Source organism: Seriola aureovittata, chromosome 9 (genome assembly GCF_021018895.1).
Source record: "Seriola aureovittata isolate HTS-2021-v1 ecotype China chromosome 9, ASM2101889v1, whole genome shotgun sequence".
NCBI lineage: Eukaryota > Metazoa > Chordata > Actinopteri > Carangiformes > Carangidae > Seriola > Seriola aureovittata.
The window spans coordinates 2,363,154-2,381,008 of record NC_079372.1 but is presented as its reverse complement, the minus strand read 5'-3'; the positions used below and the strand labels follow the sequence as shown (position 1 = coordinate 2,381,008).

At 42.8% G+C, this 17,855-nt stretch overlaps 1 protein-coding gene across 2 annotated transcripts in view; it reads left to right on the top strand.

Moving 5' to 3' along the window:
• LOC130175204 (forkhead box protein J3-like) overlaps positions 1 to 17,855 on the top strand; it is a 58,881-nt gene that overhangs the window by 6,689 nt on the left and 34,337 nt on the right. For both annotated transcript variants that reach the window (XM_056385555.1, XM_056385554.1), the window contains exons 2-3: positions 1,729 to 1,852; positions 2,160 to 2,636. In XM_056385555.1, coding sequence (XP_056241530.1) covers positions 2,277 to 2,636 — 360 coding nt within the window. In that variant the 5' untranslated portion in view covers positions 1,729 to 1,852; positions 2,160 to 2,276. The remainder of the gene's footprint in view (positions 1 to 1,728; positions 1,853 to 2,159; positions 2,637 to 17,855) is intronic.

The window sequence follows — 17,855 nt, the reverse complement described above, 5'->3', positions numbered from 1 at the left end:
TCTCTTCTATTACTCATCATCCCGACGCCTCACCAGGCTAGTGGTGGAAAGCTACACCGTGCCGCCATGCGACCAGCCCACGCTCCCAAACTTCTCAACAAAAACAGCCACAGCAGCGCAGCAGGTCGGGGCTTGTGGCGGGCTGATTTGCAGCTTGCGCCTCCTTTTAATGAGGGGAAAATAAGTACTTGTTGTTCTGTGTCTTGTGTGTCACCACCCCCATCCCCACCTACCCACCACCACTACAACTAGCATTCTACCTTCCCTTTAGCGAAAAAAAAAAGGTGCACTAATTAAGATGGCTTCCTGGGATTTGGAAGAGGGGGGTTGGCTATGGCTTCTCCCACAGTGGCAGGGCCTTGAGGAGGAGATGGGGGTGGTGTTGTGCAAGAGGCCTCATCGGGCATATCTCCTCTCTCAGTTCTTCTTTCCTTGCTGTAGTCCCACTGCCTGGTTGTTTGGCTTGATGAGCCTGCTACTAAACATTTGTTTTTTCTGCTTGTAATTAAGCAAGTTTTTTCGCAGTAGCTTAGTATTTCCCTTCTTCCTTTTCATCCTGGTGTATTGGACTCTCCAGGGGGATTGGTGGAAAGAGAGACTGAGGGGTTTGCGTTCCTCCTGGTAGGCAGGCTCATTGATGTTCTCCCACCTTGATTATATACAGTGAGCATGAATGGAAAACGCGTGGGCCAATAGGCTCTTTGTTGTTCAAGGACGTACGAAGGTTACTGCATGGGATGGTAGATAAAGGTTTATATGTAGATTTTCTATATCCTGAGGAGGCCGAAATCATCCTGCCATTATTAACCATTCGCTGGACTTTGCCTCTATCACAAGAATTCATAGGTTTACCTGCATTTACTAGGCTGTAGAATGTTTGTCTTCTGACCACGTAGCATTAAACCAGGTCATTTTCATCGTTGAATCAGTGTGGCATGAACGCAGCATCTTCACCCCAGCGATGAGTAAGAGTTGCATGACACTCTCAGCCCAGTAGTGACAAATCTACGAATGCTCGGTGACTGACTGAAGTGCAGAACAATTGGCGAGGGATTTCTCTCACGTGTAATTGTGTCCGTGCTGTGCTGAATCATGCTAAAACTATTTGCAAAAGCCTGCACCACCAAAAAAAGAAGCTCCTACTCTACTTACACAGGAGGACACATTCTTACGTTCAGCGCCACTCTACAAATAGCTACAGAGTTTTTCATTGTTTCTGTTTGTCTGAGAAGGATCTCAGATGCTGATGGGGGCTGGGGGGTGGGGGGGGGGTGTGCATGGACTTGACAGGAGAGTGAGGCACGTCGAGAATCAGAGAATGGAAACACGGTGTGTGTGTGTGTGTGTGTGTGTGTGTGTCTGTGCGTGTATGTGTGCTGGGGGGGGGGGGGGGGGTTACACATGGAGGGAAAGGGGACGAGTCTTTCAGCTCCTCTAGAGGGTTGGAATTCCTCCCGAGCTGTTCCCCCCATTTGGCAGGCACTTGTGAAAACAATTCCCCAGCTTTTAGTCACTCCGCAGATCCAATCGCCATTTCCACTTTGGAGGGAACGAGAGTGAGAGGCAATCCAGATAGACAGAACACAGAGAGAGAAAGAGAGAAGAGTTTTAATTGGGTTGGACAGATGCCGAGGCCAGTTGAGCGGTTGTGCGATATTAATATCTTATGAAGGCAGTCTGGCAGAGCAAGCTCACCGTCTTGTGTGGTTTTGTGTTTGTGTGTTGCAGCAGCGGCCATTGCACTGGCTAAATGAAGAACTTGTGAACATGCGCGAGGGACGGACTCTACCTTTCACTTCGGTGACTTCCCCAGATGCTTTGGCCCAAGGAAAGATGGAAAGGAATGGCAAGAGTAAGACATGACCCTCATACCTAGTCCCCCATACTGCTTTGCTTCTCACTGTGTAATTAATGGGATAGAACAGTTTGATTTCAACTATTTTTTCGTATATCCATAGCTCACATTACAGATCACATTTATGTGCAGTGTTAAAGATCAAGTGAGGAACATGTCAAAATATTTAGTTTTCCATTACACACAGCTAAACTGTATGTGGAAAATAATGTGCAAGTTACCATCTGTGTCTCTGCCAAATGTGCTTTCTGCTCCCGCTAAAGGAGATGAATAGGCATAGTAAACAAACCTCCTGCTCTTCCAGACTTGAGCCAAGGCTGCTGCACAGCACCCATTCAGTGAGCCAAACAGGAGATCCTGCATACGCCACGTCGCTGAGCCCGTCAACCTTCCCCCTTCGACCCCTCGTCCTCCAATCACCATGACCTCTGAACTGGAGAGTAGCCTGACCTCAATGGACTGGCTGCCCCAGCTCAGCATGAGGGCGGCCATCCAGAAGGCAGACACAGGACACCACCACAGCCACCACCACGGGCACCATCACCACAGTCACCATCACGGGCACGGGCCTGGCAAGAAAATCGTCCATCTGGACCCAGGAACGACGCTGGACCAAGAGGAAGTAGCACAGCACAGAGATGGTAAACCTCCCTACAGCTATGCCAGTCTCATTACCTTTGCCATCAACGGCTCGCCGCGCAAACGGATGACCCTCAGTGAGATCTACCAGTGGATCTGTGACAACTTCCCCTACTACCGAGAGGCAGGCAGTGGCTGGAAGGTAAGACGAGAGATAAACCATGTGATTTGGGGTCTTGCTCATTAGGTTTGGCCTCCGATAACTGGTTCTAACTTGGGTCTGATTTCAGGGTGGCAGATATGTGTCATATTTGTTCAGTACTGGAGGGCTTATTGACAAGTATTTGATTTCTCTTCACAATTTTATATCAGGAAAGAGCAAAGTACAAAACATTCTGGTTCCAGGCTTCTCCTTTTTTGGCTTGTGTTGACCATCACTTTTGTTGAAATGACAAACATCAACGCCTGCAAATTATATCAAGGAGCCCTCAACTTTAATTCTCTAAATGACTTGACTTAGAGAAAGTAACAGTGCTCTCTAACAGAAGTCTTGTTCATGTTTGGACTCTAAATTATTGCAGTTCAACAAGACCAACGGAGAGGTGAGTCACCTCAGTTTCAGTGGTTGTATATTGGAGATCTTCATGGCTCCACTCGGTTCTGAGGAAAAGAGACTGGACCTAGGATCCAGGACCTGGAGTTGAAATGATTCCAAATCATAGTCAGTGAAATCAGGTCTGGTAAGATCTCATTATACTGCCATGGATCTCGGGTCTGTGTGTCAACATACCTAATACCCTAGTGGATTCTCCAGCTCTGATAACATTTAGGATGTCAGGAGACTATGTAAAAGTTGACTAACTTTTTGGAATTATTGTTCATGCAGGAAGTGAAAATAAGAGTTTCAATTACGTCTATAATTTAGTCTTTGAAGCCCATAGGCCAGAGGTTCTCAGGTCCCCAGCAGCATTCCACACATAAGTAACACAATGACAGAATGTACGACTATTTTGGCCGTGGGTTTAAACACTTTACTGTAATAAAACATTTAAAATCAGAAATCTTATCATTTGGGGGACCGTGGTCTATTTTGTGTGAGTTTAGGGGTCCTTGACGTGAAAAGGTTTGAGAAGCACTGCTATAGACAACTTACTTATTTAGTAACTAATTTAGTAAAGATATTTGTTCTTATTACAAAGGAAATTATTATTATTGTTGCTATCTTTGTGGTCGCAGCTGCTTGTTAGTTGATGGGGTGGTGTTCTCTCTCTCATGGGGTCTGTTTAGGTTGAATCAGGTCTAATTATGTCTGTTTATGTTCTATTTATGTACGTTGGGTTCGAGTAAGTTTTAAACAGGTCCATTTTAATTCAGGTCCAACATGCCAGTTGTACTTTCACGTGTATGTCATTGCAATAAAACATGTCAGCTTAGTAGTTCTGAACCTCCAGTTTCGGAACAGGTAGCTCATTTATATAACGTGCAAAAGTAAATAGGTGACAACTATTATTTCAACGTTTCATTGTGCTCATCTTCATTTTCAGGTTGTAGCTACACGTAATTGTTCTACCCTCCCACCCAACAGGAAGTGATTACAGATCTCAGTCGAATCTTTGAGTTTAGTCATTAATGACTTGCAAATTTTGAAAGCTAAATTTAGATTTGATCAGGGATTTAACAGAAATTGGATTTGATTCTGGGTTCAAATGTGATAAAAGGCTATCAAACCCTAACCCTATTGCTTGTGCTCAAGATGCAAAAATGTGATCCTGTGGTTGCCTCAAAGAGCACAGAAACCTTTTAGTGAACCGGGAATGATTGACAGTTGCATTTCGTCTCATTCAGGCGACATTATTAAATCCTTATGTAAATGTAGCCATGCAAATCCTGGCTAATATGAGCAGAAAGGTGGCTGTGTTATTGGAGACAAATGAATAGATCCCTATGGTTGTGTCTTGGGGATTCTCTACCTTATTAGTGAAGAAGGGGATGGGTATAGTCCTTCCACTGACACATTGAAAAGGCTGTCTGCAAACTATCAACCAATTCATCTCTCTGAGAGCGGGAACATTTTTCTTCTTCTTCTCATTATTTCTCTCTCTTTCACTCTCTATCTTCATCTCCCAAGCACTTGCACTCTACCCCCCCACCCCACCCCCCCCTCCTCTCTCCTTCACTCTCTTAGTCACTCACTCCTCTCCTCTCTTCTTTCCCTTTCACGAACCTGTGTTTGTTCCCCGTCTATAATCTTCAACACACTATTCCCTGAGCGGAGATGCATGCCAGAAATGGAGACAAAAAGGTTATGATACAAGCCAGGTTGTGTTGGCAGAGCGTCTTACCTGCATGTAGGATTCAATCAATTAGTTTTCTGAGAGAGGATCGAGGTTATTTAGACCATTCATGCTTTCTTTCATTGCAGCTCATGGCTGCCTTTTCTTCATGGCCGTATTTGGATGCCAGGATGTTTTAGTATCCCATAATTGCACCTCTAGATTCATTGATTTGTGTGTGCGGCTGCATTCTAGTAGCATCATTAAAGCACTATACTGATGGCATTGTGGTTTTATTTTTACATGTTCAGGTAGTTGTCCGTGATGTCAGTGCAGGGAGTTTGTTGCAAGATGCATAACCCAAACATGTCTTGCTTTCCACTTAGGCCAGGGCGATATAAACAATGCGATGCAACAACACAGTATATTTTTCAGACTACAAACACCACGAGACTCTGACTACTACAACAATAAGCTCATTCAGTTTGTCTTTTCTTCTCCTGACATTGTTACCAGTAAAGAGTAATACAGTGTTGCATAGATCTGTGGAGACGAAACATTTTCACAGCCACTGACCTGTGTATGAACTGATGTTTTAGAAGCATGTAAAGTATCAAATTAAGCACTGGGCAGTTTTTTAAGGTAAAGCACCACAGGCTTCACGTCTGTGCGTCTTTGAGAAAAGGCTGCAGACTTTTGCTTCCTGGATGACCCGACCGAACACAGTGGGGCTTGTTTTATACCAGCCATGGCGGTCACAGGGAAAGTTGCATAAGTCTGGTTCATTCCAGTTCAGGTGATTGCTGTCAGCTGTACACAGTGGGACGTAGACACAGAGATCGTCTGGCTTCCATTCTCTGCAGACATGGTCAGCTCACACATGCACACATTGCAAGTACATACTTCGAAATAGTGTTTTCTGAATGTACAGACCCAAAGCGAACGCTTGAGCTTTCAGAAAATGCCTCATACGTGGTCCACCGACCGCGCTGCTTCTTTCAGCCTCTGCCACACATGCTTACACACACACACACACACACACGCACACACACACACACACACACAAGCTTGTACGCCAATGGAGAGACTCCCACTCAGGTAGGCAGTGTACGTGAGCAGTCTACAGATTACACACGGGAAGCTCAGCAGGAGAGGAGATGGGGGGTGGGCGGGGTGGGGGCAGAGGAGAGTTTTACAACCCAGCACACGCACTCCGTCTGCTCTGTATGATAATGTGAGAGTGCAGGAATGAACGGCAGAGTTGAAACCAGGACATCACAGACACACGCACACACACACACACACACACACACACACACACACACACACGCATTCATCAGATTCCATCCTTAGAAATCACACAAATTCGTACACTGGTTGAAGACCATACGCTCACTGCATGTGTTGCGTCCACACACAAACACAGAGACACACATGCCCGCACACACACTTTCAAATGCTTTAAACGGCCAATCTGGTTAGCTGTTATAATCATGTAGCTTTCCAAGCTCATGAGATTTTTGTGTCTTAGCCCGGAATGAATATGGAGAACTCTTTTCATCTGAGAAGTAATGATGAAAAGCTTCCTCCGGAGCTGTGGAGGAGGTTTCTGTAACAACAACAAAAAGAAAAAAAGTCATGAAATTAAACGGCACACACATGCATGAGCCATTTGTTTATGGAGCTCGCTGACACTTCGAAATGCATCTTGTGTAACATGCATGCAGTAATATGGAGTGGAATGCAAACAGCGTTGCATCAGGCTGCATCATTCGAGCATTATTTGTATCTCTGGAACAGCATAATCTCCCCCATGTTATCTTTTCCAACCTCTCCCCCTCTATGTCTGTGTCCTACACTATGCTCTGTGCTCTACTTTCTCACGCCCTCTGCAGCCCCTTCACACCTACGTGTCCCTCCACTTTAGGGTCCACCTTTACCACAACTCATAATGAGCATGCAGTGGGGGACCAAAGTCACTCAGGGGCTTCTCCTTCTTGCTGTCTGTTTTTGTCTCCTATTCGTCAGTTTGTAACAGTGAGTCATCTATAATGAAATCAGTTTTTGGTGTTTTGAGACTGTGCATCTAAAAACTGACCTTCAACATCTCGCCTACAGTATTCTTTTCTTAATGTTTAATGTTTTGTCCTAAATAGCTTTTCTGTAATGCAGTTTTAGTATTTGTGTTAATTTTTTCTGCTATAGGTTGTTTTTGTGCTATGTCTCGGTGAAATAATCTTTTCCACCTTGGTGGATTATAATGTTCTTTTCTATTCTATATTAAGTTATTAGATGATTAGTCAGTTAGTCAGTTGACAGAACAATTCTGATAATAGATTGCTAATGTAAATCAAACAAAAATACGAACCATTCGGTGGTTTTCCGCTTTTCAAACGTGGTGACTTGTTGCTTTTGTCAGTCTTATATCATGGTAAACAGAATATATTTGGGGTTGGGATTTATTTTGCTGATTGGGCAAAACAAGCAACTTCGAGACGTCACATTTGGCTCGGGGAGCTGCTGATGGTTATTTATTTTTTGACGTTTTAAAGACGCTGCGAATCAGTTAATCAGTTAAATCACAAAATTATGTACATATTAATCTGTGTTCCATGCTGCTCTATTCTGTTCATGCTGAATATAATGACGCAAGATGCTGGTTATTTAAATCTTATCCCACCATTATATTATTGAAATGAGAAGGCCCTCCCATTGTTAAGCACCTGAGAAATGCAGCCGAGACGAGACCAAATGGTTTGTTACAGTCTGTGCTGACTAACCAGCTCTCTTGCGACCCCCGTCGCCTCAGGCCAGCTCCCATGCAGCCAGGCTAATTGCCTGCAAATTAGCAAGGCCTAATGTGACGTTGTAAAGGGCAGTGCGACTGCGATGGCCTTTGGCCTTTGGCTGAACACAACGTCACAGACAATCACCTGATATGAATCAGCGCTGGGCCATTATTCTGCCTCCCATCCCCTCCTGCCTGCTCTGTGGGAGATCTGCGACTGAGAACAGTGGAGGTCGGTGCACAGTGTCAAGTGTACTTACATGTGTGGAGGAAGGCTGTTGTCATTGGCTGCTGGGAGTCATTATTTGGCTCTAGCTGCACTGAGGCTCCTGAGCTTGTGTCTGTGGTGAAATTTCACTTGTGATTCAGCTTTGAGACAGTTTGTAGCAGATCTGGAGAGAACAGTGTGTAGTGTGTGTGTGTGTGTGTGTGTGTGTGTCTGTCTGTCTGTCTGTCTGTCTATCTATGCATCTAAAGTATATACATTTGTGTGGTTCTGTGGCTGTGTGCAGATGTGTGTGCAGGGTCAGATTTGTGGGTGCAGCTGCTTTCTTATGTCTATCTGTGTGTCTCTGTTTGACCGTGTTTTTGTTTTGCAGGGTCTGATAGTGGTGACTGGAAAAGTGCTACAGCTGTTTGTTTTACTGAGTCTCACCTCTGTGTATTTATTCCTTTGTCACTAAGTAACACATACAGAACAGATACGTGCACCCCAGCATTCCCAGTTTACATGTCATGTGAACCAGTCTGCTGTCCAGATGTGTGTGTGTGTGTGTGTGTGTGTGTGTATGTGTGTGTGTGTGTGAATAGGTCTCAAGGTCAAAGTCTCCCTCTTGACATTGTGTTAGAAATATCTAATATATAATGCATACAATATAGATTTCATGTAATTCAAATTAAACCTTGACTCTAAAATATGTTTTGATACTTTACTATCAGAGCCAATAGCTGGCAGCCAATTTAATGAACCTTTAGTAAATTCATTCATTCATCCATTTTCTACCGCTTATCCTCTAGTAGGGTCGCGGGGGGGCTGGAGCCTATCCCAGCATCTTTTCGGGCGAGAGGCGGGGTACGACCTGGACAGGTCGCCAGTCCATCGCAGGGCAAACACATAGAGACAGACAACCATTCACACTCACAGCCACACCTATGGTCAATCTAGAGTATCCCATTAGCCTAGTCCCCATGTTGCATGTCTTTGGACTGTGGGAGGAAGCCGGAGTACCCGGAGAGAACCCACACTTGCACGGGGAGAACATGCAAACTCCACACAGAAAGATCCCACGGCCGAGCCGGGACTCGAACCCGGAACCTTCTTGCTGTGAGGCGACAGCGCTAACCACTGCACCACCGTATAAATAAATAAATAAAACAGCACAAATTGCCAGAATGCAGCTTTACCTAAGCTTCGTGTCTTATGAACGACAATGATTAAAGTAAATCTTGCATTTTAAACCAAAAAACAAAGTAACACTGCTGCGATCACACTGGAAACCCAAATCACAAAGTGTAAAGGCAAGGCAAGGCAAATTTACATATCAAATCAGAAGGTAGAAAATACACTGATTTGAAGGTATTCTTGATGAAAAAAAAAAATTGTAATTTTGTTACACGGATAATGAATGTGACACAAGCTGTCATAAAGTGTGCCTTTGATGCCATAATGTAATCCTTGTGTTGTACCAAATCATCAACAAGTGGTAAAATATAATCATCTTGTCCACCTCAAAATATCACAGCGATATCACAAACTCGTCCAGGAAGGATTCTAGTCAGCGCAAAAATAAGACATCAGTCATACTTTCACTTCTGTAACATGAAAACATTTTGTGAGACGAAATACAGTATATAGCTTATAACATACTCTTCTTCTTTTTAAATTATGAACAACAAAGTATTTTTCTAATTAAATCTAATTAAACTTGTATGTGAAACACTGCTAGAGCTTTTAATTACATACTAATCACTAATAGCAGTCTCAGTATTAAATTCTTAATTAAAAGCGAGGAATGTCTCTTGCTATCTCCTCGAGGTTTTGGCTCCCATCCAGCAACACGTTTCCCTCTCTAACCAGCCAGGCCTGTAGCACTCTCCATATGGCTAATAATAGGCTTAAGGCTGGTTTCTCTCTCTCTCTGGAATGCAACAATTATACCACAGAAGGAGCTTATTGACTAGTCCCCGGGTTTGTGTCCCGCAAAGAGACACGGGCCTGTGTTTCGTCAGACCCTAAATAACATCACAAATAACATTTCATAGAACAAAATAGGAATCTGTAGATGCTTTTGTTTTTCTGAGTTGACAAAGTTAGATCTCCAGCTCACATGTGTGTGCTGATATGCGCCAGTGAAACCAGCGTGGTACTTTCTAAGGAAGGCTAGTCAGATTAAATGAACAGCTGTATCATCAGATGAATTGCACTTAAGTATATTGACCTAAAGAGAAGTCTGAACCAAAGCAGGTTTTGTCAGTGCAGTCAAATATGCAAAGTATTATTAGGTGTACACTGTCTTTCTCTTTGACTGCAGTACATCCACACTAAAATGGTGTAATCTGAAAACACAGTTTTCATGTGAAAACGACGTCACCTCCTCGCGAGCACTTTCAGGTTGATTTTGTAGAGAAAAAAAACGCAGCAAGGAAAAATGGGTTTGATCACGTCTTCGTCCTCTTTGGGTCGCCAAGTGAAAGGGAGAGTGTCGGGAGCAGTTACAGTTACGTTACCTAATGTCAAATGTCAAACCTCATAACTCAAAATTCATTTGTACTGATTTTTATGCCTCCGCGCCGGCGACAACCAGAGCACAAACTTTCACTTGGACTCAAGGACGAACTGATTAGACTTTGGTGGTCATAGGTCAAAGGTCAAGGTCACAGTGACCTCACAGAACAGCCTTGTCAACACAGTATCTCCATAATGCCTTGAGGGAATTTTTTCAAGTTTGGCACAAATTTTAACTAGGACTCAAGGATGAACTGATTAGATTTTGGTGTTCAAAGGTCAAAGGTCAGGGACATGGTGACCTCACAAAATATGATTCTGGCCATGTAAACGCAATATCTTGAGAAGTCCTCAAGGGAATAACTTCAAATTTGGCACAAACTATCACTTGGACTCAAAGACAAACTGATTAGATTTTGGGGGTCAAAAGTCAAAGGCCAGTGTGAACTCACAAAATACTTTTTAGCCATTACTCAAGCCTCAAACAGTAATTATTAGACATAATTTCACTTAAGTGGTTTATATTTTACATGAATCTGGATAAACAGACATAACCTGAAGTGGCGGAGGCAGTAATTCTAGTTTAAATTCTGTTAAACCGAGTCCAACAGCAACTCCTACACTGCTACGCTGAGACATTTGACATACAACTATAACTCAACCGGCTGTGTTGACATTTACTCACGGAGACGGTGAGGGCTGACAGAAATCTGACTTTTTAACTGCACCTTCACATAATCCGGGCCTGTGTCTGAGCAGGCTTACGTTATAGGTTTTGAAAAAGCTCAGTTTCTGTCTGATTAAAACTCCATCCAAAAATGTGTTTTCAGCTTTAAATGGCGTAGTGTGGGTTTTGTTTCTACCATCTGGCTTTCCAGTGCAGTGTAAGCAGTTGTGAACCTGAACAGCTCAACTCAACTTGCTGTACCTCCACATAGCTCAGAAACTCTGTAAAACTGCTCCTCATTTCATCAGGTAAGAACAAGAAAGAAAAAGGAGGCTGTCAAACATTATTGCGATGCACAGTACACCCGGAGCACTTCTGCCCACCTGTCCTCCTTCCCCTCCTTCCTTCGTCCCTGCTCACTCGCCTCCTCTCCCGGAAAGCCGCTGACAGAAACTGTCACTTCACTACAGCGCTTCGCTCGACACAACCAGCAACAGGAAATCTGCCAGCATGACCTCTTGCTGCCTTGCAACCTAGTTTGGTCTCTATATTACACTATATTAAAATAACAGCTGAAAGGATTTGTCTTTCTAAATGAGTTATGTGATGAGAAATCCTACCAATGAGACACAGGTGGGATGCTAGCTAGTTGATGAAGAATGTCTCCTGTCCTAGAGGTCCCCAAAAGCTCATAAGACAAATTCAAGGCGTCATTGAATAGTAAAAAATAAAACAATTTCTGATCTTTGCTTTTTTATTATGAAAGACATAGATAGTTTTACCTCTTCACGCCTCTGAGAACTATTTAATGAAACGGTCGGAGACAGGACCAACTGCTCACTATACCATCTTTTGATAGTGGTTGGAATTGTCCCACAGAGCTGAAGCCATGCTTTTCCAAGTTGTTTACCTTGATGACATGTTGGAGGTGCATTGGTTTACAAAAAATGCAGTTAATGCTGTGTACAGACAAAGTAGCATGAAAAAAATGCAGCCCTCTCATTCATTTGCATGTAATATTGGTGCTGCATGCATGTCAACGCATGGAGCATTCGACAAAACAACACATGGTTGCCTCAACTTTTGCTCCAACACCACGCAGAGTCGCTGCACTGACTGATCTGTCATGTGAACAGAGTATTCCAGCAGTTTACTTCAAGAATGTCGTGACGAAATGTCCACTCTGCTTGGTGATAAGCACATTACATTTCCTATAGTTGCTTCACAGTAGAAGCTGGTTCACATGTAGAAAGCTTTTAATGTAAAGCAGCAGCAGCAGCAGTATTAACTTAATGCAGCTACAACATGGAAGTAGTAAGATAAAGCTGATATCTGAAACAGGAACAAACAGGAACTCATCAGTGGTACTAAATGCTAAACCACAGAGATTCAGTTAGAAACTAAAAGTCCTGAGACATTCAAAATCAGCTTTTTCTCTGGTTACCAGGCAGATGTGTTTGAGAGCGTACGCTGTCGTTGCCATACCGTCAAGCAGGACCACAGAAGCGCTCACAGATATCACTTGCTTTGAGGATGAAGTGGAAACACAGGGTTTCATAACTTGATGCATCTCTGGGCAATAATTACAGCAGACCGACCTGGGACTGTGGAAACTCAACACTAGACATATGTAACTTCCAACAGGGCTTACAAGTAGACATTGCTCTGCTGGTTGGAATGATAGACCACGTTTTAGAGTGTTGTTCTTGTTTTGGAGCTTCTTGCTAGAACCCCAGAGACAGCAGCAACCCTACTTCTGACACACACATAAATACTTACACAGTCAAACCCTGACCCGTTAATATAAGTACTGTGACCTGACTTACACTGTCCACTGTACACTGCCCCTCTGTCAGTCACATACACTGGTTTGGAGAAGAAATCAGACTGTATTTACATAGTGCGTGCATGATGCCTAGTCTGAGGTTATCTGCCGTCTTGCATAATGATCTGTCCCATTCAGATGTTCAATGCACTCGCAGTCAGCTCCCACTGGTTGATATAATGTGATACAAACCACCGATTTTGTGGTAATAATCTGCCCACATATGCAAAGTAACTGCTCTGTTGCTATCAGTCAACTGCATCCTCAGCCCCAGAATAAGGTCTTGTCAGACAGCCTCTGCATATTCTGTAAGTCCGCGTGATACAGTTGCTGAGTTTCCACACAGCCAGCTTAGGCACCGATGTCAATCAAGCCGTGTGCCAGTTCACTGAATCTATCACCACATAAAACAATCGAATGTCCTGGCACACAAATTTTTACCACTAACTGGGTTATGGCCTCCTTGTCCTCCCATTTTGCTGGTTTGAGAGTTGAGTTCTTGGAAAGGTATCTGTCAGCACCTGTGCTTCTGCAGCTGTCAATGTGTTTCCTCAGAGACTATATGCCTAGCTTGCGGCTAGCAAAAGCTCATACTTTTTGGCACTTTTTATAAGCAGTGAAGCCGCTGACAACGTTATTCTCATGACACATTTCTCCCAAATGTTCAACGTGGCCTTTGACGATGTATTGTCCACAATTTGGTTTTCAGCACTGGCTGTTTTTGCCTTTATGTCATCCATTTTGATGTATTAGTTAGCAGCTAGCCTACATCACTGTCGGCATTGATAATGATTTATGATGATATTTGCTGATTTAGATGGTAAAAATACTGCACAATCATTTTCATTTCTGATTTCTCCAGAATGCTGCTTGTCTACCAGTGTCCATACCTATATAAATATATTTTTTACAACTTTTTCGAAACTTTTTTGTAGTTTCCCCAGATACCTGACCGGTGCACAACTCTGACTCACTCTCTCTTACTCTCACTCAAACATATCAGTGCACAGGTTCTGATACACTTGTGCTATAAAACATGCATACATATATACACACACACATATTCACACTGATGAACAGGTGTGTACATAACTGCTCAGGTGCACATACACCTGCCTACACACACACTGGTGCAGGTGCATGCACAAGCCAAACTGAAATACCCAGCTGCACACACACACACACACACACACACACACACACACACGAGTGCATAAACACACACTGCACAGTCTCACACAAACCTCACATCTTATAGATGACTTGTGTGAAGTACTTCAGTGAGGGAGTGAAGAGGGCGGGGGAAGGGTCCATCAAATGAAATGAATATGTATTAGATGGGGTTTGAAGTAGTGACTTGTATTCAACCCCGCATTCTCACAGAGCGTCTGTCACTCCGTCACCATCAGGGTATAATAAGGTGTCTCAATGATGCTCAGAACCCAGGGGATTTTCACATCTAAGACACCTGTCCGTATGTGCGCATACCTGCACTCTTCCTCTTCCAGCTGACTGCAGCTCTTTATTTCTTTGTGCCTCTTACACCCTCCTTCCTCCCAGCTCCTTCTGCTCTGCCTTACCTTCAAACTTTCCCACATTTTACCCTCTCTTTATGCACTGTATGGATTCAGCTGAAAGTTAATAAAATCTCCTCCGTCTCTCTTTTCTCCAAATACCCCCTCCTGCTATTTCTTCCTTCCTGTTCTCTTTTCTCTCTGCTTTCTCTATCTCTTGTTCTGTCTGTGGGCGCACAACGACTACGTCTGTGACACCACAATACATTCATCCTGAAGGGCATGGGAGAGACTCTCCTGAATACTGCTGCGTGGGCGTGCATTTGTCTGTGTGCACCAGGCTCCATTGGCTCTCCATAAGGTTAATACTCTGGCCAGGAAACCTTTTGCCCTCTGACCTCTGTCTCCCTGTAGACACACAGTTGTGCAGGTGTTTCAGCAGGAACCACAGAAATTCGGGTTTTATTTCTTCTATCATGTGGAGATTCACTGTCTTACGTTACAGCGTGCCAAGTCAAATTAGTGAATTTACTTTGAAATAAAAACTTAAGATCTACAGTTTATCTTTTCCTCTGAGGCTCGTTCATTATGGGGTCCATTATATTGAATTTCGCAACAGTGCAGGGACACTGCACTACATTTTTCTTCCATCAGTGCATCTGTTTTCAGCTGTCCTGTAAGTTATTCCTCTCAAAACGTATATATTTTATCTTTTAAATGCCATCTTATAAATTCTCTAAAAGTATCGACATCTGTACTTAAATGCTAGAATGAGAAATTAGCATGGTATTTGAGAATAATTTACATTTTTACAGCCTTTATTCCACCAGTAACACAGTGTATTCACTGACTGATTCATTTTAACTTTATTGAACTTCATAATGTTGAGCTGCTGTTAATGAAGCCCAACACTCCCTGCAGATTGTTCATGATAAAAGACACAGATCGTGTCCTGGGAACTGCAGGGAGGCCTTTAATTGTGAGTTTGCAGCACAAAAAATAAAATAAAATATCCTTTATGTAGTAGCTGAGGAAGTCAGAAACAACAGCCTGTAGCTAATAAATAACTCTCAAGTAAGTTTATCACAGAAATGTAACATGAGAGTTGCAATTTACCTTTCTCTTTACATTTTTGATGTACTTGTGAACCAGATATTTTCGAACAGTTTCTCATCTGATGATTCAACCAGTGTTGGGGTGCTCCAAATGAATGGGAGTGTTTGCTTGTGGAAAATTAGCCATGCAAAAAGACTTCCTCCCACTTTGCAACTCTCTACCAGTTATGCTGTATATGTTTCCAGTGTGCCCAGCATCACCAACCAACCATCACAGTGTAATCAGCATTGTTTTGTTAAAATGGGCCAAGTGTTGTTGTCACTTCACTTGTGAAACATCACTTTTCAAAACTGTTTCATTCTGTTTAGAGGAAATGCCATCTTATGTTGCCCCTTTGTATTTAACTCAGCTGCCATGACCCAAATCTTCCAAACCTACCCACTTACGTAACTGTAGTCTTCTCAGTGTGACCTGTTTCCTTAGTGTATCTGCACACACACACATACACACACACACACACACACACACACTGCTATAGCCAGAATATCTCTCTGGCTCTGGCTCTCTGACACAAACTTTAACCTCTCCAACCATTTCTGTGAAACTTGAAACTCACTATTCAGTCTTTGATCACATTCTCTGCCTGACACACGTGCACACACACACACACACACACACACACACACACAAACACACACTCCTTTCCTCTGTCATTCCTCTCCACCCAAAAGCATGTTCCCAAAACCTGACTTTTTGTCACACATCACATTATATCATATCGGATTTTGTCAAAAAGTTCATCCATGCTTATCAAGCCTGCCTTATATAACTAACCTCCTCAAGTCTAGGATGCTGCACCCTATGTTAAGCAGCAGCAGGAGCAGCAGCCGCACCTGCTACCAGACACACACACACACACACACACACACACAAACAGTATATACCACACGTGCATACACAAAGACTCATATCTAATAATAACTGCGTAAAAACTGCTGTTTGACCTTATTTTTCTGTGGCATTGCTTTTAATCTCCAGTCTCTAAAAATGATGAACTGCACACGTATAGCACATTGTACGATGAATGGCTGTAGGTGCGTTCTGGTCTACGTGTGTGTTTATACATAGAAACAAACCAAAACTCAATCTGTCTTTCTGTGTGATATAGTAATAAAACTTCTGTTGTCATTTAATCACAGATTCTAATTATTTTACTTATGAATTTGGACCGCTGACATATTTATTACTGTAACTCAATATCAGTATTTTATAACGATTATTGATAAGGTTTCACTGGTGAAACACAAGAAATTATGAGATTTAATTATTGCCCAACACAGTATCAGAATCTGTTCAATTTTTTGAATAGAATTTGTCTCTTACTGGCCAATATGAATCATACTTTTTCTAACTTCTTTGAGTATCATGTATATGCGTATTTCAACCTTACTTCAGTGCAATTTACAACATTATTTTGTCATGTTTGATTTTAGAGTTTTTTTGAGCTGAGCTTGATTTTGAGCTTCAAAGTCTAAAAGTATATGAAAAACATAAACAGACATTGCCTCACTTTGCCACGAGTTTGTCTGGACTTCTGCATATAGAGAGCAAAACACAGATTTACTGTTTTTCTTGTCAAAGCTGGGGGCGGGGCTAAACCTGTCGTTTTTTTTTTTTTCAGTCTCCTTCCTACGTTCACAAACATAGACGCACTCACACACGACGCTTATGACTGTGTGATCTATCAGCTTCTGGGCAGAATGGCATGGCCTCAGCCCAGCCCAATAAGCTCATTAATCAGGCAGGGAGAGGAGTGGGTGGAAGGAGGACACAGCAGTGAATCTCATTATCTTACTTCACAGCACTGCTAATCAGTAGATTTATTGATGATGACCATTTCCATTCAGTGAGAGATTACTGTCTCTGTAACATGTAGGAAAGAAGGCATTTGCACTCATGGATCCACATGTACGATATGTGCTTTCCTGGTGGAAGGATCGTCTCCCTTCTCACTATGTATTTGTATGCACAAAGACTCTCTCTCTCTCTCTCTCTCTCTCTCTCTCTCTCTCTCTCTCTCTCTCTCTCTCTCTGTCTCTCTCACATACACACACACACAGTCTTGAACATGCATGTCCTTGCAACTCTTTGAGCGGTGAAATCGTGGTAATTCTTTTTGTCCAGCTTCCTGTCATTGAGTGTGTGTGTCTGCGTGTCTGTGTGTGTGTGTGTGTGTGTGTGTGTGCCCATGCGTAGGTTGTGTATGGACTTCATGCTGCAAAGAATCCCCGCAGTACATAGAAATGGAATGAGCACAATGATCATAGAAGAAATGATCACACTATAAATAGAAAGTGAATTAAATCTGATAAATCTTGACCATGAAACCTGAAATCAACATGTATCGATGTAATGGTGACAGTATTTTTGTGGGTGACAATTGGAGCCTGAAGAAGATAATGACTAAAGCATTTTGATAAAGACCATCAGAGGCATTCATTGTTCATTTGACTCTAACACACCAGTGAGAGCAGTAGAACACAAATATGAGCTATATCATATTATCACATGTT